A 27,086-nucleotide genomic window follows, 5' to 3' on the forward strand; every position below is an offset into this window, starting at 1 on the left:
CCCATATGTTCATTTTGTGATACTAACAAAAAAGAAAATAAATATTCCCTTGAACCGTTTTGAACCGGTTACCGTTATATTTTTTTCGGTTTGGTTCCGGTTCAGTTCCAAGATGGCGGCAAAGATTTCAGTTCGGTTCAGTTCCGGTTCGGCTAAAAATAACGGTTCTGTTCCGGTTTTCGGTTCGGTTCGGTTCCGGTTCGACACCCTGGTTACAGGGACAATCGCCCGTGCATTCCTAGATTTCTGTTTGACGTTTAATCTCACTCAGCTAGTTTTTTTTGCCCCTAGTCATGGGCAACTCTTCTAACACTGTAGATTTAATTATTTCTGATAACTCTACATTGGCTCATTCAATTTCCTGCCCAGATGGGTTAAGCGACTACGGAGCACTGCATTGTTTTCTTGATGTTCTAACCCCCAAGTGCATGTAGTATGTGGAAAAGGAATATGTTTGTACAATAAGTGTTACTCATTTAATTAATGTTTGTCTACTGGATTACTTTTCCTTGTATATCGTGGATTTTGAGTCTAGAAGTGTTAATGACAGTTGGTGTTTATTTCGCGAGAAGCTGCATGGTCTTACTATGCTCTACGTTCCTTGTGCCATACTTAAATCTCGTGCCTCGAGCCCATGGTTTACTCATTCACTTTGCTCCCTTTTCAACCGAAAGAAATGAGTTTTCCATACACTCAAATCTGTGAACATGCCAGAAACTTGGTTGCAATACAATGTTTGTGCCCAATAAGTATAAAACTCAGCTAAGTGAGCGTAAACTTAGTTTCTTTTATAGTACATTGCCTCGTACATTACAGACCAACCCCCGTCAATTTTGCTTCGTAATGAATCCTAAGCCACATTCTTTCATTAAGCTAGTTGATGATTTTGATATTCCCATCCAGGATAATGAATGTGCATCTCTTTTTAATGATTGTTTTTCAAGTGTTTTTACTGATCCCACGTGTCCATCATGCCTCTCCCGTCTTACACGATTACTTCCCAATTGATCCTATTATAATCGATTACAATGGAATTGTTAAAGTTATTGATTCTTTCAAAATACCTTTGTCCTGTGGTATAGACAATATAAATTATAAAGAGATTTGTAGCACAAAGCTGGCCTCTGCCCTTTTCTTAACCAGAATATTCCAATAATTGCTGGAGATGGAAGAGGTACCCGAGAATAGGAAATTTGGCAGGGTCGTCCCGGTTCACAAGGGTGGCATTACAATATCCCTCTCAACTAATAGGCCAATTTCTCTGAATTGCATATCTTCTAATATTCTAGAGCATATCATCTCCAAACATTTCTCGATTATAACAACTTTCTCTGCAGCCCTCAGCATGGCTTTCGCAAGTCCTTGTCCTGCAAGACCCAACTTGCCTGTCTTAATAACAACTTTTTTCAAAATATGGACTCCCGTTCTCTAACTTATGCAGTGTTTCTCGATTTCGCCCAAGCTTTTAACAAGGTCCCACATAACCTTGTATTTCATAGATTATCCACCTTAAACTTCAATCTTCGAGTACTGCCATGGATTATTTTGTACTGGCCTGCTTCTACAGCAAAAACTGTGTCCCTACAATTTATATTCATTTACAGAAGCCAGCTGGAAGGCAAAAATATATCCTAATGCGCAGAAAGCAGTATGATTGAAAAAATCAAACGTGGCTTTGGATAGATTTTTTGTCGTACAGCATCAATGGAAAGTTTCACAACCGAGAATATCTAATAAACTGAGCAGAAGTCACTCTGTCCTGTAAAGATGACCAATTTTCGCTCGAAACTAGTGCCAAAAAAAAAAAGGAGAAACCGCCCCCACCATATGAGAACTTTTCTGCTCAATCTACTTCACATTTTATATTCTCTACTTCACAACTCTTTACACTTTCGTTTATCTCTTTTTCTGTCTGGCCACGCCCCATCTGTTGCTTCCAGGCGGCCCCCGAGCGTCTCCGTTACCAGCGGCCTGGGCCGTCCCTTCCGGTGTCTCCAGTTACATCCGCCAGGCTGCCGTTGTTTGCTCAATAGGCATGCACATACCTCATTCACACCCTTTTTCTCATTTTTTTTTTTTTTTTCTTGGCCGTTTTGAATTGCGAGGAGCTCTTTTGGGCCCATTCATGTTGTTGCCAGTTGAAAGATATTTTTGTTGTCCCTTGTCCGAAGTTTGCTTTATCCTTTCTGTTGCCAATCACTGTTACCAACACGCTCTTGAGTTAATGTGGACACACCTTTTTAGAGCCTATGTTTTGTCCAAGCCCAAAGAGTGATTCCTTGGAATTTGACCCCATAGCCTTCTTTAAAGGGGCCCTGCAATGACTTTTTGACTGGTTTTTAATTTGCACTGAACCTGAGCGTACTGATCGTAGTAACTTAATCCAACTTTTCTTTTCTCGAATTTCGCTTTATTTTAAAAGTTATAGGCAAATTAGAATTACAAAAACAAGCAAAAAATAACCTCCTTCATGACGTCGTAGGTCCTGCCTTGAGTGGCCTTGAACTAGAGGAGGAATAGTGAGCTCATCGAGCACATACGGCTGCCGCACTCTGTGCCGACGGCTCGAGAAGGCGCCACTAAAGCACGTGTTGGATAGGCTGTATGAAGCGGCCGCCAGGGCAGCTCGCATTGCATTTGCAGCGCGACTAAACACTAATTCGGCATAACATTTCATTGGCCACAAACGACAGCAAACACGAGGTAAAGATCAGTTCAGAACGGGAGCCACTTCGCGCTGACGCACCGCCAAATGGCCAAATCGCCAACAGGGCTTACGCCGAAGGCCTTCGGAACGCTCGGAACCGGTCGGATTCTTGAGCCGGTATACGACCACAGCGCCGCCGCATACATCCGGGACCTTTCTACTCTCCTCGTTTGTCGTAGCCTCATCCCACTAGCCTTTTCTAGTATGCGCCGTTTTTTTCTGCCGCTTGGTGGCGGGTATGTCGACGGGTCATTTCTCGTTTCCGTACTTTCTAAACTGCATTCGTTTCTTTTCTGATCTAAAATAGTGAACAAAAACTACTTTCATACATAATTGAAACGGTTCGCGACACTTATATTTTGTATCTCGACTAAAAAAAAGCTCTTAGCGGCTTTGACCAGTGACAAGCCCAGGACCAAAGACGTCACATTTTGCGCGCTTTCGGTACCGCGGGCCGCCCTCGTCGGTGGAGGAGGTTTCCGCGTCGTCCGGTTAAAATATGACGCACTGATATTTAGTTACTCTCTCCGTGCCCGCTGGCTTGCCTCAACCCCAAGAGACGTGGAAACCGCAAAAAAGGTAGACGCTTAAATATGATTGCAGGGCCCCTTTAAGGCCTCCTGCTTCATCTCTAGGTTTTTTCTGCTTCACCTCAGACTGCGGTTCATTGGACTCTGTCTATGCAAGAATGTCTCCCACCAAGGCGTGGAATTGGTTCTGGGGTGCCGCTGCACCAACTGGTCTTCCTGCTACCGGATCATGCAGATCGCCAGAAAGGAAATCGCCCTCAAAGTTTGTGTTGCCCAGAACGTTCTTCCAAGCCACATGACAGCGATTTTCGGGCCTGCTTTTCGCTCTCATCCTTCTTTCCGGTTCATCGTGGGTGCCGCTTCGAGACAGCGTGAATCTTCTTGGAAGCTAGTAGTTGTTGGCGTGAACGCCTCTAAACCAAGCCCCAGGACAACCAAATTTGAGCCTCCTGTTCTACTATGTGAAAAGCCTCTGTCTACGAGCACTTTGGAGCTACTCTGAAAAGGCCCTAAGTTAGCTCTGGCCCTCCCAACTAGGAAAGTGGATCAGCTGGTGTAGGTTCATCAGGTGGCAGCATCAATACCGGAGGATCAGCGCAAGGACTTCCTCGGTTCAGCAGTCAGTGTTGGGTGCTTCCACCCGTTTCCTCAACCAGGCAAGTTTCCCATTCATGCTGCGGTGGAGGAGTTGCGTCAGGGACACTTGAAGCTACTTGAGGCTGCCAAGACCGGTGTTTTTGTTGCTTTGGAGGAGGGAATGTATGGGAGTAAGGCAAATGACGCTCTCTCCAAAAACTTTGACACATTAAAGATGCTGCCTTCCGATTCTTTTCGAACCAAGACCAAAGATTTGTGTTCTAAGATGAACTTCCCAAAGCTCAAAGGTCTCATTGGTAGTTCTTCAAAACAGTACCTTATGTTGTTTTTTTCACTGCTAAAATACACAAGCAAGGTGTCCCTTTCAGAAGTATTGTTTCTGAGAGGGGTGTTGGCAGAGGCGTCTTGGCACCTTTTTGCAAAAACATCTGCTGCATCTCAGACATCATCTGGTTCCGCGTGTGCGTCTGGTGTCGGACTAACGACGACGACAACCCACAGACAGCCTCAAGAACAGAGCACGTGCAATCATGGAACTGACGGCCTACCCCAACTAGCTGCCGATGCCCGGTCTGTACCAAGAGCACATCTCGTGTAAATACTTGTACATAGACTAAAGAGCACTAGTAACGTCTCTAATAATGTCTAGCAACATCTTTCTAACGTTCAACTCCCTCAGCCTTTTAGGGTTTCCGACTCCCTTGAACTGATATCTCGCATTCAGCCCCTTCATTCATTTTCCACTCCACTATCTATTTTCTCCCTAGACATTGAGGATATGTATTTTAATTTAAACTCGAAGGTTATCCTGGAATCAGTTTCCAGTGCCATCCAGGAGCATGGAATTAGTGACTTCCAGAATTCCTCCGGTGTCTCGGCCTCTGGCTTTGTTGACTTATTAGCCCTTTACTTACAGTCGACCCTAGTCGAATACGAGGGGAAGATTTTAAGGCAGAAGAAAGGCGTTTGTATTGGTTCCTGTCTAGCTCCCATTCCGAGCGAGGTTTATCTTTCGTTTGTGGACCGAGCTATAAAAGCTCAGCTGGATAACACCTCAGTTGGTTGCCAGGTCTTCAGATTTGTTGATGATTGCCTTGTCTTTCACCCAGGATCTGAATCGCCCGAGCAAATCATGGAAGCTTTCACATCTAACTCGTCTGGACTCAGTTTTACCAAAGAGAATCCTTCACATGAGGGCCTACAGTATTTAGAGCTCCGCCTCCACCTCTCCTCTCCGGGTCTATGCCAGCAGAGGACAAAAAAGCCCGTGCTTCTTTTCTCTAGCAATCATTCTTAATCAGTTAAACACGGTATCGTAAAAACCCTCTTTATGTCGTCCTTTTCAAAGTCATGCCCACACTTTTTGGAAACAAGTCTTCATTTTCAGCATCTTAGGCTTGTCAACGCGGGGTATCCGGAGGACCTTTTGCGGAACACCTTGGAGAAGTTCATTCTTCGCATTAATCGTCCTTGTGTAGCAACCAAGAACAGAAGGCCGGAACGATTTGCCATCATCCTAAACACGCACAATTCATTGCACCGTTTGAGGGCTCTCGGATCCCACTTCAACGCGAGTGTTGTTTTTTCTTGTAAAATGCGGCTTAAGCAGTCCTGTCTACGAGTCAACAACCAGGAAAAACCCGTGCAAGGAGGGAAAAGTTTATTCCATTCCTTTGTCTTGCGGGAGGCAGTATATTGGGCAGACAGGAAGATGCATTAACCACAGACTCAGAGAGCATAATTTAGAGGTTTCCCGTTTGTCGGCTGATTCCTTTCACCCCATAGTCGTTCATGCCCGCACATGCACTGACTGTGTTCCCTGTTTCAGGAACACAAAGGTTCTTGGAAAGCATCATAACAGATTCGGTAGAGAAATAATCGAGCCATTCAGCATGAACACTGCTGAGAACAATGTTTCCGCACCTCCCCTTTTTCTCTCTAAAGAAGAAATAACCTACTTGAATCCGGAATTAGCGTAGATTATAACCGCCCCCACCACACGAAAACTTTCTCTGCTCACTTTACTTCACATTTTATATTTCTCTCTACTCCACAACTCTTTACACTTTCCTTTAACTCGTTTTCTGTTTGGCCACGCCCAGTCTGTTGCTTCCAGGCGTCCCGTGCATCCCGTTACCAGCGGCCTGGGCCATCCCTCCTGGCACCTCCGGTTACATCGCCGCGCTGCCGTTGTTTGCTCAATAGGCAGGCACATACCTCATTCACACCCTTTCTCTCTTTTTCTTCCGGCCGTTTTGAATAGGTGACCGGCGTTTGGCAGCAGCCGCAAAGCACTCTGGGTAATCTTCACTTCCGGTTCGTAGCTAGCAGCCGACGCAGCCCCATGACGGTTATGGAAGCGTGAGCGGGTGTTGAAACCCGATCAATCCGGGCCACCTTCCTCTGCTGCTGGGCGACTTACGCACTTCTAAACGTTTCAAGTTACTTCTATGGGTATGTTAAGTAGTAGTCGGTACGCAGAAGCATCGAGAACGTCCACGAAAGCGCAGAGCGAGTGCGGCCGGCGGCAAGCTGCACTCGCACCGCGCTTTCCAGGTCTTCGCATGAAAACTCAGGCTAGATGTTTCGTTTTCCTTTTGAGCCAGCGTTTTTCATTTGGGTTCTGTTTATTTTTGATGGTTCGTTAGATCACATCACGACTGAAATAGGTGCGAATGTACGCCGTAGGACGCGGCCAGCTGAAATGCCCGATTGGAGGTCTGGCGTATTTTTCTCATTTTGTTAGAACACCTGAAACTGGGTAAGAAAATCTTGAAGCAATCAAAAGTTGAAGACAGGGAAAGAAGTCGGTCAGACGGCGTTTCAAACTGAGCTAATATGTTTTCTCGCGCGATTGAAATGCCACTTCCGTACACAAGTTAGTTTCGATGACATCAGATTACGTGACAATCCTTGCTTTTTAACACTAAAAATTGGTTTTCTCTGTATGTTTATACAACCTTGATGGAGATGCGCCTCAACGGGTAATCGGTCTCTTAGCTGTAGATGAGAAATTTAGCCGGTACAGTACAACCGCTAACGTTTTAACGTGCATCACGCAGTAGTGATCGCACGAACGCGTGCCGGTACGAAACTCATCCAGATCGAAACGGGCGGGTTCGGTGGGGGACCGAACCCAGGAGGTTCCCAGCGTAAGCTTTCGCTCCACGCTCCGAGCTGAGACGCGTTAGCCCACTCGGCCACTTTTTCCCCTGCTTTTTAACACTCACGCGTTTTTGGTACTTCAACTAAGTTGTCCCCCGTGAACTGTCATAACCCCCCCCCCCCCCCCCCTTTCACGTTTTTTTAATGATGTCGAGTAAGAAAGCATGCATGAACAACCACCGATTCTGATATGAGTTACACAGGGTCGTACTACTGGTTTATTATCAGTCAATATGAAGGTGCTGCCCATTTGCTCTTACTTCTTTATATTGCAGCAAGCTGACCTGTTCTTTTGTTTATTTATATTATAGTAAGACACCCATTCACCGCCGCTTTGCGGGAACAGTCTGCGGCGGCTCATTACAGAAAAAGTTAATCCGAGCTGTCGATATAAGAATTAAACGGCATGGTGATAGCACTGTATGTCGACGAAACGTCATGGCATGAACTGATTGCCTGCGAGATCGCATCTCGCGTTCTCGCGGATGCCTTGTACGGCAAGCAGTGCTCACCGCTTCGCGGATTAATCAAGACCTTTTGGTGGGTGCCAGAAGTCTGTAAGAGATCGTTATTTCCCGCGGCCCCTACCTGAAGAAAGAACAGGTTCTACTGGCCTGTAACAATATTGGCCGCGCATAAACGGTCACCGACGTTTGTCTGTCACAGGTCACTTCGCTCCATATCACTCGCTTAAGGGGGGACACTACCCAAAACATTTAATATTTGAACCACTTCTCTGATTTAAATGACATTTACAGGGCTTGTTTCTGTTGATGTTGAGAACATTTGTGCCAAATTTTGTTAACCTGGGTGAAGCACAAAACAAATGGCAAATGTTCAAAGACGAAAGTGGGCGTGTCTGCGTAGGAAAACTATCGTTTTGAAATTATTTATAAATTTGTTGTTTTCATGTGTTATATTGCTTTAGGACAGTTCAGAGCAGATAACTATGGAGCTATATTTTTATATTATACCATCTTTTATGACAAAAAAAAACACAAACACAACTACTGTTTTTTAGATTTCCATCCTTTGTCCAAAATTTTAGTTTTTGAGCATGAGAATTGACAAAAATAAAAAATACAAGCTGATAGTTATCTTCCTCTTAAAATTTCACCCCAGAAAAACTTATAAAAATGAATCCAAGCTACATAACAGCAAAACGATAGTTTTCCTAAAGTGAAATTTATGCCAAAAAGTGGAACGGAGAAAGATGCATTCAAAGTGCTCCAACCTCTACCTTTTCTTTAGCATCAGTGGACCGAAAATAATTTATAAAGAATTCACTATGCGGTGTAAACTAATGAAACTTCCTGGGAATACTCTCTAGATGTTGGTGGATGTAAATATAACATTTTTCAAAAACAACTTTTTTTGCAGAAATAGATTTTTTTTGGGTAGTGTCCCCCCTTAACAGCGACGGCCCATCGTTGCTTCCATGCTTTGTTCCACGGGAACTGGAACATCTTATGCCCTCTATGGCTTGCGTTAGAACAACGTACCGCGGAGCTGTGAACCATTTTCACCGCGAATACAGCGCGGCTACCACGCCTAGAAGGGCTCTCGATTCAGCTGGACGAACCACGACCGGCTCCGGACGAACCGGAAGCGTGAAGTCACGTGGTGCCTCGCTTCGGATGACAAAACTTCCGGCTCAAACGCCGGTCACCTATTGCAAGGAGTCCTTTTGGGCTCATTTCTGTAGTTGCCAGTTGAAAGAAATGTTTGTTGTCCCTTGTCCGGAGTTTGTTTTATTCTTTCTGTTGCGAATCATTGTTACCAACACGCTCTTCAGTTAATGAGGCATGGCATCATGCCTGTTTTCTTTTGAAAGGATTAATGAGCCAAAAGGCACATTAACCCAAGAAACCGCATAAATCAGTCTTCTTTTCTAAATTGTTAGGTAAAATACCACAAAGGAGTTTATTTAGATAATGCAATTGTTTAGTTAAAATATGGAAGCATGAGTCCACCTGAAAATTGATGAAAAAAAACATTCTTACTTATGGGCTCGGCTAACTCGTGTGTGAAACTATGAAATGACATGTTGGTCGACTGTGTCATTTTTTGTTTTGGCAAAATGACGAATATAAAAGGTAAGTCACTTGTATTTTCATTCCACCCATTCTTCCGCTGTAATAAAGGCCACAATGGACCACAAAACTACCTCATCATTTTGCAAAAAAAGATGTGCCGAAATCATTGCTGTGGTTACGCCGATTCTCGGCGAAATGCGTTAGCATTTAGAGCAGACGTTTCAACTCGGCGAGGGACGGGAATTCCAGTCTCCCAACGGTCCGCACACTATCGTTTTCGGAGAGCCAGTTCGTTTTCCCGGGCGTCGGCGGTTTCAGACGCAGCCACCACAGCTTCCCTCGATCGCTACCTACGGCCCGCATAATGTTGTCCTCGAACAGCCAACCTTTCCTCCCGAGTGTTGGCAGTTAAGCGCAAACGGCATCGCCGCTGCACCCTGCTTTTATGTTGATGTGTATGTTGTGCATACAGGGAAAACGAAAGCATGTGCCTCCGCTCCGGTGCAATCGTAAGGGAAGTAAGAACCAACGGCGACTAGTCCTTGGAAGCATGCGAGAAGACTGTTCTTCTTTTACGTAAGAGGGAAGGTGCATGTAACAAGAATGAAGCGAAGGAGCACGGCGGAAACCGCGCTGCAACGTCACAAAACCAATCTAGTTCAAACCACGACCATTCAAATGCATTTTCAAATGCTAAAACATTTAAGAATGCATTTAAAAAAAAGGGCTTAGCTGGGCATTCAACCATAAAAAAATGTTTTTCTCTTTTTTTTTTTTTTATCCAGAGGAGTTCATACCGTAGAATACCATGCATCTGCCCATACCACAATGAGCGCCCATTCCCAAATTTCTAAGATCTGAGAAAATATGCACAGTACATTGATATGTAAAATTGATGACCGGACAGCAGTCTTGTACACGTTACTAAAAAAAAGTAATCGATTACAATTACTATTACTCTTGGCTAAAAAGTATTCGATTAGATTACTTGATTACTCGACGGCAAAAGTAATTCGACATTACTTAAAAAAGTAATCGTTACTTTTCCGATTACTTTATTGTGTGAAGACACATCTTTAGCGCTAATAACAATGAACTACTTCCAACCTATATTTCACATTTGCACAAGTATTGAAGAAGAAAAACTGGCTCCCTCTTCGTGGTCGTTGCACTTTCACATGCGGACACAAGCATGGAATTCGTTTGAAGACGTCTAATGATTTGGGCGTTTGCCAGTGTGTGTGTGTGGGGGGGGGGGGGGGCGGAGCGGGTTCTGGATCTTGTTAAGCTTGAGCAAGGGTTGTCGCTCAAAGTTTCCGTCGCTCATTTTATTATTCACATGAGGATGAGCTCGCATGTTATACAAAAGAGCAGCAGCTTCAGGATTTGAAACGGATCATGTGTAGTATCCATTAGCGGAAGGGATCGCCCCGACCACTTCTCAACTCGAAACATTGTCACAAAGACCACACGTAGGGGAAATGGGGAAATATTTCAACTGCCTTTGTTTTATTTTGCATCCGCTTTAGGCATTCTTCGGTTCTGGTTCTCCTAAGGGCTGCGTGTAGGCACCCTAAGCAAGATTTTTTTTTTTTATTTTTTTTTATTTTTGTATGTGTGTGCGTGAGGGGGCTAGTTTGAACGAAGGACTCTTAAAGCTACATTCTGCTTTCTCAAACATTGCCCTGAATGGCCTTTGTCACGCACTGTGCTTCCCTGGGACTTCCCACTCCCAATCCCAGCTCAAAAAAAAAAAAAAGAAACGGACATTTCACAGAAACTGTACATAGAAAGAGATTGACCTCGTTTCCTACACCTCCACAAAAATCTTTCTTTTTTTCCGTTCGAAAAAAAAAAGCAAATTTTATTTTTGTCATTTTATAAAAAAAAAGGCGTGTGCCCGGGGTGGGAGGGTCCCGTGGACAAATTGTAACGGTTACAAGTAATTTTATTACTTCAAAAAGTAATCAAATTACTCTCGTGATTACTGCCAAATAAAAGTAATCAACTGATTACAAAATTACTCCAAAAAGTAATCGATTACAAGTAATTTGATTACTTGTAATGCGTACGGTACAAGTCTGCCGGACAGTGCCCATCCCCATATTTTTGCGATTATCTCTAAATCTAGAGTGGGCGCTTGCCCGGTATTTTACGGAGTTTTTGTACTTGCACATAACGAATGAAAAGCCCACGCACACCTCCGCAGTAAATCGTGGCACGATACGCCGAGAAACTGATTTATAGCGTCCCTTCAAAGTGCCAATGCGCCGTCGGGTTCGCGCCGTACCTATGGAGCAGCACGGGACAATCGAGAAAGCAACACACCACTAGCTCGTCGTCCACGTTCGGGTTCTGGAGCAATTCCCTGAGCTGCGTCTGCCTTTCCTCCATGGCCTTCTGCTGTTCAAAACGCTGGATCTTTTCTTGACGTCTCCTGCACAAACACGGACGAGAACAAAAAGACTTTAGAGCACAGCTCTTAGGCACCCGCTTCCGGGCTCAGCGGCATCGCCTTCGGCGTAACCACACATGTTGCATTTTGAAACGCTTCCCACTAAAGTTATCAGAGAAAATTTCTCCGCTAAGTTTAGCACTAAAATTTCCCCTTAAATATAGCGGGAAAAATTTTCTGATAAATTTAGCGGGTTAATTTTCCCGCTAAGTTTAGCGGGGTAGTTTTCCCGTTAAATATAGCGGGAAAATTGACGTCCCGTCACCTCGACACCAATTCAGTTTCCCCGCTAAATTTAGCGGGAAAAAATGATGTCATGACTTCGTGTCCCGACACCCATGAACAAATTAAGCGGCAGGAGGAGGAGCAGGGGAGAGGAGGAGAAGGAACAGGAGAGGAGGAGGCTAGGAGGAGGAGAATGGGAGGGTATAGAGGAGGAGGAGAGGCATATCCTCCCCTTCGTATCCTCCCCTCCTCCTCCTCAAGAGCTGTGCTCTATTTTTGCATTACAAAGATTTGTAAACGTCTTTCATTTTTCTTTCTTCCGCAGTTCTTCCACTACAGTTGTCGACAGAATGAGGGCAGCAGGCCGCCTCTTTAAAGAGGCCTCCTACATGCGCTCCTTGCCTTGTGACGTGCTTTGGCTGCACGTGCGCGCTCGAGGCTCACGGGATACCAAAACATTATACAAAGTAGGAAGCTAGAGGCGGAAGAAGTAAAAAAACTTCCCCGCCTTTCTCGTCCCTCCGGTGACCTTATCAACTGAAATGTGTGCGAGGGTGTGTGTGACATTGGCCTCAAAGAAATTGATTGAGTGAACACTCCATAGAATATTACCTGGTTACCGAAGGGCTCAAAGTTTATTGAGAAAAAGCAAATGTGGAAAACCTGCGGTTCTTTTTCCTGTCACGTACCAGACGTGTGTCGTGAGGTAGAACCTTATAGATGTATTCTCGATTTATGTTTTCCCAGCTTTTACGTTCACAAATGTCAGTACTATTAAACTTCCATACGGACTGTAACAATACTTTGAACACGATACGTGCGGAGTCAAATACCTGCCTGTGGCAAGCAGTTTTTCTGTACCCTCGCTGACGATGACGGCGGTGGTGGCTGCTGTCGTGGCATCCTTGTGTAAACCCGCGCGTGTTTATGAAAGCAGACTGGCTGTGTCTCAGCACATCCATTCCCTTGCATTGTACTATAGGCTCCTGTCAAACCAACTCCTAATCCTTGACTGTCACCCATATTTTGTAGCAAAAGAAAAAAGTATACATTTCAGAACTGCACTGGTTCTTAACAACTCTGAACGACACAGAAGAGAAAACAGTGAGCATACTAATGGTCCGATAAATCGCGAAGACGCTTAGATAAAGTTATAAACAAAGTATCAGAAGGAAAGTGCTGCCTAAGATTCTGACATTTTATTTGACACCTATGGGCATTCCCGGAACAAATATAAAACAAGTTAATGACTCGTGGCACTGCATAAAAACTACAACAAAGCTTTTCTTGCTCTCGCCGAAGAGAATCGGTCTTCAACGTCATCGAAGTCAATCTGCTGAGTTTTCCTCTGCGGAGCAAAATCACCCAAATCTGCCTTGACACATGGAAGCTCGCAAATATGAAAATATTCATTTCAACTCACAGAACGACCTCTCACAGCCAGAGATGTAAACTGATATGGTTAGCCGTATCTGAATGGAAATGCGAAGATTGGGGAAGAAGTGAAGGAATTCCGCAGGTCTCAATACTTCCAGGTCAGTCGGCTTTGAGAGCAACGAATTACGTGCATTGACGTCACAGCTTTAGAATTCACCAAAACTGGAGCATTCTGTAAGCTATCCTCATTGGCACCGTACCACAGTCCGTCAAATTCGGGCCGAAACCTCTTGTCGATTTCTGTGGAACTTTCCATTCCAGTAATTTCCTTGACCGGCGGACAGAGGGCCCCGACGCACTCGGTGTGATGAGGTGGCTTCAATTTGGTTGGTTCCGGTTTCGGCGTGATCATGGCTGTGTTATGTCGTTTCCGCTTCATTTTGTGATACAAATGCGTTCCTTGCACTATACAACCAACGACATGGTGCTATGTGGCCACCGTGAGAACTACGAAGTGGTTACGAGCCTAAATTGTGGATGCTCTTACAAACGCCTTCGTCTTGTTACGTTTGTCGCTCGGCCAGGTTCGGCGGTAAAACGACCGAACTGATGCGGTAGAAAGATTGCCATTGTCTACAGCCACACTGGCCGTACCCACCGACACTAGTTTCCACAGAAATGAACTTATGAAGAGACTCACGCGTGGATCTTTATGTGTAGCAGATGTAATACAGCAATTATTGTTTGCAATCACTAGAGTTCCTGTGTAGGCAGACGACATGAGGGACACTGACACCCCCACCTTCCCCAGAAGGGATAATAATAATAGTGTACCGTATTTACTCGCGTATAGGTCGACCTGTTTTTCAAAAATCGCCTCATCAAAACTGGGGGGTCGACCAATACGCGAATCCTGGTATTATATTTTTCAACTTTTTTTTTTTTTCGGGGGTCTCGAAGTTAGGGGGTCGACCTATACGACGTATCGACCAATATGCGAGTAAATACGGTAAATATGCATGTTTTTCGATTTGAGTCACTTGACGACAGCCTTGTATGAAAGTGTGCGTCCCATATTCGCAACATCTCGTTTTCAACCTTTAAAATGCCAGTTTCTGGTGTTAGGACACACACAAACGTTTCGGAAGATAGGGAGAGTTAGGAATGGTCGGATGTGCAACGTCGAGCATTATAGTTCTGTGTTTAGTTTTATGCAGATACATTGAAATCGCGAAATAACACTAATTGAAAAAGCAATATTATTTTGTTTTGGAACACACTACTCCTGAGCCGAAAACAGAATTGTTATAATTGCGAGGAGTGTCTTAAAGTAATTGTCGGCCAATGTTTCAGAACGCACTGCATCATTTGCACTTGCGCAGTGGACTGCGTAAATTACTGGTCGATATTCTATTCTTGAGGCAGAAAATATTGAAGAGAACCACGCTCGCTCACAAACGCACGGTTACTGTGCTGCTTACTCCACACCGCGCCGTAACCGCTGGTTGTACTACACTGCACATAGTAACCGCACAACTGCACGGCGCCCATTTGCAATCCATGGCTCCGTCGCGTTCTCGCGCGTGCGCATACATTTGCCGAATGTTTGCCGAATCTTTGCCAAACGTTCCTTCAAAGATTCGGCATTTGCCGAATTTTGCTGAATCTGAAGTTGGGCAGATTCGGTCCATCACTAGTAGTTAGGCTCTCACACGTCATGTACAAATAAAAACCTCGGTGAGCATAAATACCGTGTCAGTGTCTCTTTAAGCGAACCTGCTTACCAGTATTTCTCTTTCATTCTAAAAATAATCTCGGAGCACTTTCATGTCTCACGGCAAATTCTCCACTGGTCATTTCAGATCTCTAGCTTAAATCTGCTACGGAGCATACAATCTGTGCGGAGTCGCTGGCTGCACCTCCGACTCCACCGGTGGAATACGTAAAGTATCCAGGAGTGGCCGACTGTCTTCCTGGCACTCCCCATCGCACTAAGCTCTCGTCATTTCCGGAAAGTGCTTGCGTGCTCCGGGTTTTTGAGCCGTTCACGCCATGCTCGGCGAGGCAGGGAGTCGCGTGCTCCCAGGGATTGGCTTCCACTAGCTCCGGGAAAATCGGCACATCGAGATCTGGGCACCCAAACGAGATCTGGAGTCGGCGCTGCTCCAAAACAATGAGAGAGACATCCGGATTGATCCAAGACGAATAGTGGCTGATGCGCGCTCCAAAGAAGTCGATCCCGGAGCCAACAATGATGAGTAGAATTCGCCATGAGGCAGCATCACGAAAGTTCATTTTTGAATTTTCAAGCCTTCTTTTGAACGCAATCTTTGCAAGTCCGTACCCCGTTTCAAAAGCCGCCCAAATCATGAACTCGTAACTCAGAGTCCTGCTTTACGACGGTCTTCCGTCGCAGTCACTTTCTGTCTCGCTGGTTTAATTTTCATTACTTATCATTCCCCGTTGAACTTGCAGTAGCTCCCCAAAAAAGAAACCGAGGCACCCGCAGTCCTCTACGGAGGCGAGCTGCGGTTGCGATTGTCTTTCGCTCCTGCAATACTGCCAATGATGGTATTTTTCCTGGCTTTCCGTAACTATATATTTCTCCTATTTTTGCGTGATATTTTTCACAAAGCTTCTCAAAGAAAAACAGTGGAGCAGCTGCTGCAGTCCCCTATACTGCGTGGTAATGCCAGCATGCACAAACACGGCAGAACCTATGAAACAGAGACAATATTAGCTTTACACAAAAATAGAAAACAGTAGAGTAATGTTTCCCAACACTGTGGGTCGCGAACCCAAGGGGTGTCACGAAGTGGATTGGGAACTCGAAAAAATCTACACTTGTTTCCTCTGCTGCAATGTCAACGAAAACGGTGCAGATTACGGCTCAACTTCGAGCCGGAACCGACAGTTGAGGCATCTAAACTCCGCCCTCGTTTCGGGAAACTGTGCTCAACAAACAAGTGGACTTTAGACATTAAAAACACTCCCGTTGGCATGCATTTTTTTCTTCTTTTTTGCAATGGTGTTTTGCTTCTATTCACTCCGACTCTATCAGCTGGTAAATGATGTTTCAGCGTCAATTCTGCGTATTACCACTTATGCAATCAAAAAGAAAAACTTAGGTGTCATGAAAAGGGGAAAGGGGGAGGGGAAGTCCAAGATATTGTTTGTGTTTGGTGGGAAGCAGGGTAGAAGTGCTTGGGAAGCAAGCACAGCAGTAGAGAAAGAGAGGTCGGAGCACCCCTTGTGCCGGCTGTCGTCTAGCGTTGCGCCCTGGCATACCTAGGCTTCGACGATCACCGTATTTCGGCACGAGAGGAGCACTCAACACAAGCCGCTTGGGCAGAGAGAGCTTTCGGCCCAGGATGCCCTTTGTCCCATCTTAACCCAGGGCTTCCTCATCGGCCCAGCGCCCTCCCCCCTCCCATGTGGTGCTTAGGACACGTTCCTCTTTGTGCCACACCCCAGGTACGCCACCGATAACGAACGCCCGTGATATGAAAATGCCCGTTTAATGAGGTAGAACTAAGCCCTTGCCCACCTCCTATGCATTTACTGTGCTTTTACAACCAGTACAACAAATCTGTGATTTACGAATTGATCTCAAAAGGCATAAATGACTGCAGTTACAAATTTTCTCAGTAAAAAGGCCTATGACTGCGTTAATTTGTTGTTTGTCGCATTTGCCTTCTGGATTGCACGTTCAAAAACTGCCAGCGGACAAGGCTGAGGCGACACGTTGGATGCCCCAGCCACAACCACCCTCCTAATTATACTCTGCTCCCCATCTCTATGCACCGCCTCTTGTCTGGGCAGTCATGACCTCGGTGTAGGCTTGGAAAAAATTCCGGCTTTTGCAATGATCGGTTGTCTTTCCATCTCCCAATCCAATGTGCGTGCATGCGCTTCCCTTGTGCCCACTTTTCCCAGTCCCGCGACCTTCGCTTTGCGTTTGAAATTGTGGTGTCATTAAAAAAGAATGCTCCTCCTAGCGCAGCTCTTAGGCGCCCGTTTGCGGGTTTCGCGGCGTCGGCGTAACCGCGCTTAATTTAGCGCGAAAATTGAAGTCATGTGACCTCAACACCAATTCAATTCCCTGCTAAATTTAGCGGGGAATTGAACTGGTGTTGACGTCGCATGTCGTCGATTTTCCCGCTAAATCTAGCGGAGAAACTGAATTTGTTCATAGGTGACATGACACCAAGTCATGTGACGTCATTTTCACTACTAGATTTAGCGGGGAAACTGTGGGAGGAGGGGAGGGTACAGAGAAGAAGGATGAGAGGGTGTGCAGGAGGAGGAGGAAAGGGTACAGAGGAGGAGGAGGGGAGGAGGAAATGAGAAGAAGGAGGGGAGATGGGGGAGAGGAGGAGGAGAGGACATGGAGGAGGAGGGGGCGTGCCCTCCCCTCCCTCTAAAGAGCTGCGCTTTAATTTCGCATTACAGAGTGATCATTGAGTGCTTAACGTTTTTCATTTATTAGATGCTCATACAAACATTTCTACTTGCTCATGGACTGCGCTCGCTATGCCATCGTCTGAACTTCCAGACACTGGCACCGCCACCACCGCGTGCGGCGAGCTAAGAGTAGCAGGAGGCCCCTTTACAAAACAGATGGGCACTGGCTGCTGTGATAAGACAGAGCCGCCCACTGCTTAATTCCACAAAGACGATTGGTGGAAAATTATGGTATCTGAGGTAAATGAGTATAAAAATCTTGAGCTAACTTTAACACAGAATATTCAAAATATCTGTTCTTCCACTTCTCGAAAATTAGGTTTTCTACGACGCAAACTGAAACATGCTCCAACATTCATTTAATTCAAACATATAAATCATTTGTTCGATCAAAAATAGAATATGCTAGTATAATTTGGGACCCCAACACCTAAGAAGATATGCCAAGACTTGAAATGGTGCAAGGAGAGCTGTTCATTTTATTTATGGAAAATATATGAGTTTGACAACCCAACCATGTTTATGTCTGCAAAAAATATATAGTCGCCAACCGATTTTACGGACGCCGATTTTTCGGACACGCTTGATTATTCGGACGTTTTCGCCGAACCGCCACTCGCCCCATAGAGTTAATGTATACCATTGACCAAAATTTTGGCCGCCATAAAGCTTATTGCTCGATATTTCAGACATAATTTAAGTGATTTCCTCAGTTTACAGCCGCAAAACAGCCACCGTGATATTGGCGCGAGCTTAGTCGCCACCATTTTTGTTGTTTTGATTTTGCCTTGTAGCCTCAATACCATGTCTAATCTTGTGCAAATAGTGAATTTTGAGTTCGAAGCGAATTCGAAGCGAATAGTGGTTTTGGCCGAATATTTTCGATTCGAATATCGAATAGTTTTTCCACGCCTTTCATTATCATTGCATAATGCTTAGACAAAAACCCAGCTAAACTTGTGAAGGTTGTTCCACTTGTTCATTTATAAGCAAAGTTTAATCTATCGATATTTATGAACTGTGACCACAGAAGGTCTGGTGTCTTGGGATGGCAAGTAAACGACGAATTTGACATGAAATGAATCCTGTAGAGATGGCCAACTATACCAACTAAAGTTAATTTACAAATCTCGCTATATAAAATATTATTTCTTTAATCTCGAGTTAAAAAAAAGAATGAATCGTGCATGATGATTGCAGGTTGTAAGGGCATCTCTGCCTAACATAGTATACTCTTGCATAACAGTTTAATTTTAAAATTTTTACTGCAATGTAGATATACACATTCACAAAGTTTTCATTTATTTTCAAATACAGTCGGCACAGGTGCACCATCCCGCTTTGAATGTATGCTTTACTTCCAAGCACGCAATTACGATATTCATACTTTTTCAAAGTTTATCGCGGCTGGTTACCCCGTTGAGTGCGCTTCTTACCAAGCACCGGTGCGCTGCGGAGAAGCAAATCTCGCGGAAGCGAGCTTCGCGGGTGTTGCTTCTCCGCAGCGCACCGGTGCTTGGTAAGAAGCGCACTCAACGGGGCCAACCCGCGGCAATCAACACTTCGAAAAACGCGAATAGTGCAGTTCTTCTCGAAGCGAATATCGAATAGTATATTATTCGGAAGTACTATTCGAAATTTCAAATATTCGCACAACCCTAACCATGTCCTATGCCAGGGGTAGCCAAACCGCGGCTCGCGAGCCGCATGCGGCTCCTTGCTGGTCCAAGTGCGGCTTGCAGATTCCTCGTAAGCACCCTCCCCCCCCCCCCGCGCCTTTCCGTGTTTCCCCAGGAAAAAAGAAAGGATTGCAGAATAAAGCACGGCTCGCGGTTTGGCAGCTTGTACTCCCATATGTACAGTCGTACAGCCTTGTGCCCCCATACCAACGTTACTAGAACCACTCAGTTGGGAAACTGCCATAGAGACTGCTCTGAAAATGTGGCCCCAATCTGTCCACCAGAACTGAGCCAATGGCGAATACAACGCCGCCATTCCTCCCGCAGCGGCCACTGGAGGAACCGCATGTTACTTCTATTTTGGCTTTAATCGGCCATTTTGGTGCCGAAACAGATACAGCGGAAGAGGTTGCAGGGGTGCCACCCCCATCTCCCCAGCGGACGCACCGCAAATTTCTACCAAAGTTAAAATGCACCTAGGTCGGGACGTGCTACCTGAAAGGACCGCTGAGGCATGGTTGTATAAAAACAATACTAATTGCTCCGCAAAACCTTGCAAACTAAAGATTATAAAAACATCACACGCCCTTCATTTTGTACTCAACTCCAACAAATTTCATACAAAAAGAGTTAAGCCCAATGAAGTAACAATATGGCCGATGCTATAGCAACAATGCCAACGAAATGTGAATAAAGCCGACAGAATGAAGATAAGGTAAACAAAAATAGCAATGAGGCCCATGGAATAAAAACAAGGCCAACGAAATAGCAATGAGCCCAACCACCAACCTGCAAGCGGCCAAAAGGTTCTCCGTGCTCTCCTTCCCGGAGTTCCTTGTCTTCGTGCTGGCGTCGTCGCCCGTGCCATCGTCTTCCTTGGCCTCCGCCGTTTCATGGCTGGTGAGGCCGTACTGCCGACAACGGTGCAGGAAGTCTCGGAAGTACACCTGAAGAGGAACACGCCCCCATCCCCTCACCAACCACACGCCCTACACTCGCGGCACCCGAAATGCTCCTTCGACCCGAGTGTTTGGCGTCCCGCACGTTTAGCGTGCATCACAAGTCCTCCTGAAGCGGCAACAAACCGTGTCGCGGGAGCTCGCACGTCGGACCAGATGTCGCGATCCCGGCGGGGTACAGAATTCGCCACCGGGAGCCACGGTGTCTCGACTCCCGGTGGCCGAATCTACGACAGTCCAATAGTATCAAGCTGGAAGACACCTACGGCAGAACGGGCATCTCGCCGTAACCGTCGGTGCTGCTATCCCACGAGCCGGAATTGCGAGGGTCGACAGCGCGACGCATCTGCCGCGTCGTCGGGAGGAAGTTGAGGGACCCCAAACGAGGACGCAGTGAACATGGAGGTTGGAGCTGCATTTTGGGCGTCGTACTACGGATGACCGAGAGGAGAAACGACCGGGACGTACCTCAGACAGCCGCAGGATTTCGGAGCGGTCACCACCAACTCGCTTTTGGCTCAGGGATCCCAGCAATGCCGGGAGCAACAGAAACCTGAAAAGAGGGCGAAGGACAGCTTGAGCCGTATCCTCTGGCCCAACTTCCGAAGACATGTCTAGAAGTTCACAGTTTGAAAAAGTCGAATAATTGATGTTCTTTATTTAAAGAAGGAGAGTCTAAGAGGCCAGAGCTCCACCCCAGAGGGCCTAATAAACCAAACTAAAAATAAAATAACTGTGGCAATGGGCAATGGACACGCACAAGAGAGAATAATAGGCACAGACGTACACGAGGGTGAAGTATGAGAGGTGATGAGGGCGCAGTTCAGCGGGTGCGAAGGGAGTGTGGTGCAGTGTTGCGGAATGGGCACCCCCATTCCATTCTATTTCAAGTCCGGGGAATCGGAGTTTTCGATAATTCAATTTCTTTCAACTCCTAGGAATGGGTACACTTTGCCCATTCCCACTCCTGGAATGGCTGAATTGCTCCATTCCATTCCTCCAATTCCTAAACGTGAAAACTGGCACTTGACAGCTACATTGTGCTGCCGGCATAAGCAGCATAAAGCTGAAATTATCAAACACATAAAATATTGAAAAAAAAATGCTCAATGCCTAAAAAAAACACTGATTTTACAAAGTTGGTGGCAGAAAGTGTTTTTAAAAACAGCAAAGCTTAAATCCACTCATTTTCTTTTCTTTTTTCAAAAGATTTTGTATTTGACATTTAGGACATACGCGGCCAGTGTGTTTTTTAAGACCATAAAAATAACCAGCTTCTGCATGGCATCGACAAAGCTAGCTTCACACCAAGATGCAATTAACAGGGCAATACCGCACCGTTCGAATTGACATTCCCCGTCTCTCCTCGACACCACCGTCCAACTGACTTTTCACCGCCTCAAACAGGGTTCAAAGCAAGGAGTACAAATGCAGACCGGACAGCCGAGTCACGCGAAAGCCAAAACCTCAGTAGCAGCTAGCACCCAGCTCTCCTTCTCAGTGGCCCTCACAGCAACGGTCACGCCTTGTCTGGCGTGGGACTGTTTTTCTGCAGGTCTAGTCAGTTCGGTCACGCGACAAGAGCGGTGGCGATAGTCTACTTCACCTTACGATGAACCGCAACAGACAGAACAAGAGCCATTGAAACCAATCCAGTGCCTTCTGAGTGTCGCGTGACCCTGGGGCACAGCAACGCGCCGTGCGTGTAGTCCCACTCATGGTGCTGGATTGCCTGGGGTGACTCGTAGTGTCCGTAGTGGTCCATCGCAAGGTGAAACAAGGTATGCAGAGACTAAAGTCAAAGGAAATGAGCGGGAATCCGCTAGCTTGCTTGTAACCCTAACCCACTTGAATGTAAAACATTTAACACAGAAAACAAGCATCGGAACAGAGACCAAGTAAAAGGCGGACTTACAAGTAAAAATGCAGTATAAAAAAAAACAAGCGTCGGAGCAAAGCGCAAGAGAAGAGAGAAGTGAATCTCGGTTTGTTTTAAGGCCGAAGCAAACCCACATTTCGCACTTTAAAGGAGTGCGCGCGAATGAACGTGGCAGGCAGCAGGGTTGGTCGCCTGCTAAACAACGCTCCTCGAACTATATATAAGAAAACAATAACTGATCATCCTTCGGCGGCGCACGAGTCAATCAGTTATCAGAACTCTGCGAGTTATGAGTCGCCCCTGCTACCAGATATCAGTATGCGCGCATGCATTCTTGATGCCGTCGCAAAAAAAAGAATAAATAAAAAAAGACAAAAAGGAAGATGAGGAGTCGCGCATGGCGGTTCCCTTCCTTTGCCGCTCCTTTCGTTTCTTTTGCTTGGTGCTTGGTTTCTTGTTTCGCTCTCGTGTAACGCCAGTGAAGCCCGTCGGCTGCGCGTCCATGAAAGGCGCCACCGCCACCCCACCCCCATCTGCTCTTTGCTTTGACGTTTGTTTTTTTGTACTGTACTTTTTTTTGCATAAGTCTGCTAAAGCTCCATGCGGGCAAGCAGTTTCCCACTCATTTTATTTCTGAGCAACCGACTTGCTGACTGGCTCGATTTAGCTGAGCGTAAGCACACATACACAGAAAAAGAAAAAAGAAAAAGAAGAATCTGGCCCATTCCATTCCCATTCCATTCCGGGCAAAAGGCATCCAATTCCATTCCCATTCCATTCTGGGGTTGCGAAAATGCGGAGTGATTCCGGAATAATTCCAACTCCGGAGTGTCAACTCTGCATCACTGCTGTGGTGCAAGCAAATAATCTGGCTTCCAAGCGAGAAGAGAAAAATCAAGCTGCATTAAAGTGTGACTTAGACCGTGGTTTATATCACATTACTTTTTTGTTACAACTTGAAATGGAACTTTCCAGGGAAAAAAAGAAGTAAATTTTAAAACAGATTTTTTGATATTTGGAGTCTATGGTGCACAATAGTTTAGATTAACACACTTATTTTTTACATATCTTTAACCAAATATTCGTCAAAAGGAGGATCTTTGTCAAGGTGAAGAGAGAGAGAGTAAATGTTTTATGGGATCACCAAGTCTACTGCCCGTGGTTAACACTCCTCGCCCAGCACGTTCTTCATGTGCTGGACCAGGAGTGACCAAAGATATGGTTCGCTGCCAGAAGGGGTGGTTACCCATCCCCCCTTAGCTCCCAGATATAAGTGTTAGTGGCAGGGGTGTCGAGTGTGGTTTTGGTGATGGGAGCAACTTTTGGGCATTCCCACGGCTGATGTTTGTTATCAGGGTAGAGGCCGCAGCGTGTGCATTTGGCCGTGTGTGGTGCGCTGCTAGTATAGTGTTCCTGACGTTCTGTGAATGGTATGTTGGTTTGTGTGCATCTGACAATTGTGGCGTCCTCTCTGCTAAATGCATGTGGCGAGCTTTTAAAGACTGTCACATTAAGGAGCTTTAGAATAACGTGCGCAATTTTAGCGCACGCTAGTGCTAAATTTAGCGCTTGTATTAGCGCACGCGACGCAACAGAGTTTTAGAATAGCGTCTCTCTGCTACGCAAAAGCCCAAGCATCTCACACTTGCGGCGCTGGTGGCGCCACCAAGATACAGTAACAATTTTTATTTCACACACGAAATGCTGTAACTATAGAAAAAAACAAGGTTTTTGGTCCAGAGTAGCATTTTAGATTTGTTTAAACATGAGAATGCGCTGCGAGCGGTTGACCTGTCGTGTCCGCTTGCGTCGCCTCGGCAAGAGAGGTCTCGTGTACTGACCTTTGCACATCATACCTTCGCCGAGAAATGTTTGTGCGTCGCAAGCATCAAGTTGCCGGTGATCGTTGCCAAACCGAGTACAATGTCGTCCCGTATTGAAAATCGCAGTCGCGTGGATGCCGCCGACGTCGCACCCACAACGCCGCCAAAGCAGTCGCCAACGTAATGCTGCAAGCCGCCATTTTTTTAACTCTGCTTGTCTTGGCTTTAGCCAAGTTGTCATCACGAATCCTCCTTGGAGAAGCGCAAAGACTCTTTGCATACGCACGCTATTTCCGAGAAATAGCGCACGCTAAAATTGTGCACGCAAAGCTCAAAACCTGGTTTGCGTTCAGAGCATGCGCAGTGGCGACAACGCTATTCTTTGCGCGCGCAAAGCTTTAGCGTGCGCTATTCTAAAACTCCCTATTGTTTCTAAATTCTTTTAGTGTGCATACTCTGGACTCGCGTAGTGTCCTTCTGCGATCGTAGGTTGTCGGCCAGAGGGTTGAAGGGCCTGTTGGGTCGCCTCCTCAGGCTAAAACCTTGGCTCTAATGTTCTCTTCAGTTCCTAGGTGCCCAGGGACCCGTTCGGTAGTGACTTTTGCATAGGGGCATTCTCTAGGGGTGTTTGATAATGCGGTTATGACGAGTGAGGTAGAGTATTGTTTCCAAAGTCTCCGATGGCTCTTTGGCTATTTGTTTAGATGGCGGTGGGATCATTCCTAGAGTGTGAAGTAACAGCTTTGACTACTGCTTCGATTTCCAGTGCGGTTGGGGAAGCAGCGTTGGTGTGGCTATGGGTGCCTTTGGTTCAGGGGTCTCCTGCTGCCGTGCTGGTGCTCTTTGTGTTGTAGTTGTAGCTTGTATCCGTGCGATAACATGTGGTGGCGATGTCGTAAAATCACTGTTCCGCTCAATGTCTCTTGTGTTGGTCTCTTCTGCCTTGGTTGGTTTCTGGGTTCGTGTTCTGGGATTGAAGGTAGTGTAAAGTTGTTGTATCCCATGCTTAAGACCAGGGCTCTGCCTTGTTGAGATGTTCGAAGTCATCGTTGTTAAGCTGCTCTGTGCACAGTGATTCGTTCTTCGAGTGTTGAAAAGTCTAATGTCTTGAGAAACTTTTTGTAGGGATGTGCATTAGGGTATGTCTAGCACGAGTCGGGTTGGGTCGCCTAGCGTGGTTGAGTTTTTAGTTTTTTAGTCAGTGTTTTGATCAGGCTCGTGAATGGTGTGGCAAACATGACTCTAGATGTGGTCAGGACTTCTATGGTTTTACATAGTTCATGTTTTTTGAGTTCATGCTTCTTGCGAGTTATTCTTCCCAACACATCCGTGATTTGGTTGCTAATTATCTTGGCCCATTTGTCGGATTTTCCATTTTGTTTGAGGTAGAAACCGAGTAAATTGATGCACTTTTGTCTCGAAATCTTGTTTTCATCTAGCAAGAGCAATATGGATTCCCATGTTTTTTCTGCGTCTATGGTATTGCTGTTAATAGCTACTATGAACTCCGATTTTTTCAGGGTAGCATTGGAGTCCTATGGTGCAAATGTAATCTTAAATGGTGTCAAGTGCTTCAAATAATTTCCTCCTGGCGAACTGGAGGTCCTCGGTCACTTTATAGGGCAATATTGTCTGCATAGAAGCCGAAGTGAAGGTCGGGAATGGTTTGGAGGAGGGTGGGTAGGTCCTTCAAAGCTATGTTAAAAGTACAGGAAAGAGGACTGCACCTTGGGGTACCCTGCATGGAGGGGAAATTTGAGCTAGTGTAGTCTCCTATTTTGATCTCAATGTTCTGCTTGCGAGGAAGTCTCAAACGTAATTGTAGAGTTCTTTACCCGGTCTTGTCTGTCCTAGCCTATCTAGAATTGCATGATGTGACATATTGTCAAAAACTTTCTGTATGTCGACACCAGCTATGACGCAGGTCTGTGCTGTGCTGGTGCGGTCGTACACTTCGTGCTGAAGGAGTATCATGGTGCCTTGAGAACATACGTGACGGCGAAATCCAGTCACGGTGTGGTGTGGAAAGCCTAACTACAGCAGATGCCATTGAAGACATCGTAAGGCCATGCGTTCTGCAAGTTTTCGTATGCATGAAGTGAGTAAGATTGGTCTTAGGTTTTTTTATCTGATCCGGTGGTTTGTTGGGCTTTGGGACGAGGATGATCACGGCTTCCTTTCATTTTTGGGGTATCTCCCCTGTGTCCCAAGCTTGGTCAATTTGTTCAAGGAGGGAGTCGAAGTAATTTTCTGGTAGGTTCTCGATCATGGGATATGTTATGCCACCTTTGCCGTGTGTAGTATTTCTTCCGATACCGTACAAAGCCGCAAGCATCTATTCTTTGCTGAGAGGAGAATTCATATCAGTATTCTCGTCATCAGGGTCCTCCCCTGAGTATTCCAGTGGAGAAAAGGGGCTCGAATTCGTTGAGAAGAGCAGGTCTTTTAGTTCTCAGGCAATATTCTATGGTGATTTGTTGGTCTTCATTGGAGTCATTCTTGACAAGCGGCTTGCCTTTAAATGCTGACACACCGTACGGCTACGTCAGTCGAGCACTGCGTCAGAAACAGGCATAAAGAATTCATGCTGTACCCGTGGGTTTCCTTCTCAACTTCGCTGCTAGAGACGCGACGGTTGGACCTACTCCCCAAAGGTGCCTCAGACCACTCGTCGAAATCCGTGGTGGGAAGCCTCAGAGCCCCCAAGACCCTCCTGACTTTAAGCACCGAGTGACCGTGAGCAGCGTGTCTACTGTTCGGCAAGTGAAGCCTGGCAGTACCACGACAGTCTCCCCCTATTAAAGTCTATTCACACAATGCATCTTGTTGGCGAATCTTGCGCCACGAAACCAGGTTTCGGGAAACAGATTCCCCGTCTGATCGCAACCGAAAAAGTGGCGCTCCTCCGAAAAAAGTGGAGCATGTTCCTAGCTTCTGGAGCGATTCTTCGCTGAAACCTCACCGAGGTATGTCAATCACCCGGAGAAATGCGGACGCTGCCAATGGCCACTCGACCGCTATGACGTCTGACCTTCGAGGAGGAGCGAGCTTTTGGAGGAGTCTGATTTTCGGCCGATTCTGTATCCGGGCCAAAGCCAAAAGAAAACAAACAAACATGGCAAGCGACAAGCGGGGAAGCGGTCAGTACGGGCGACGAGTCTTGGTCCTACTCGGTTGCAGGTGTGTGAAA

At 46.0% G+C, this 27,086-nt stretch overlaps 1 protein-coding gene across 1 annotated transcript in view; it reads right to left on the reverse strand.

Annotated features, from left to right (window-relative positions):
* Positions 1-27,086, reverse strand: part of LOC8032483 (immunoglobulin-binding protein 1b) — a 69,825-nt gene that overhangs the window by 41,260 nt on the left and 1,479 nt on the right. Inside the window, exons 3-5 of the mRNA XM_029977344.4 lie at positions 20,663-20,747; positions 20,025-20,182; positions 11,364-11,472 (exon numbers count right to left, since the gene is read on the reverse strand). Coding sequence (XP_029833204.3) covers positions 11,364-11,472; positions 20,025-20,182; positions 20,663-20,747 — 352 coding nt within the window. The remainder of the gene's footprint in view (positions 1-11,363; positions 11,473-20,024; positions 20,183-20,662; positions 20,748-27,086) is intronic.

This window comes from Ixodes scapularis, unplaced genomic scaffold, assembly GCF_016920785.2.
Source record: "Ixodes scapularis isolate PalLabHiFi unplaced genomic scaffold, ASM1692078v2 PGA_scaffold0__279_contigs__length_252992795, whole genome shotgun sequence".
In the NCBI taxonomy this organism is placed as follows: Eukaryota; Metazoa; Arthropoda; class Arachnida; order Ixodida; family Ixodidae; genus Ixodes; species Ixodes scapularis.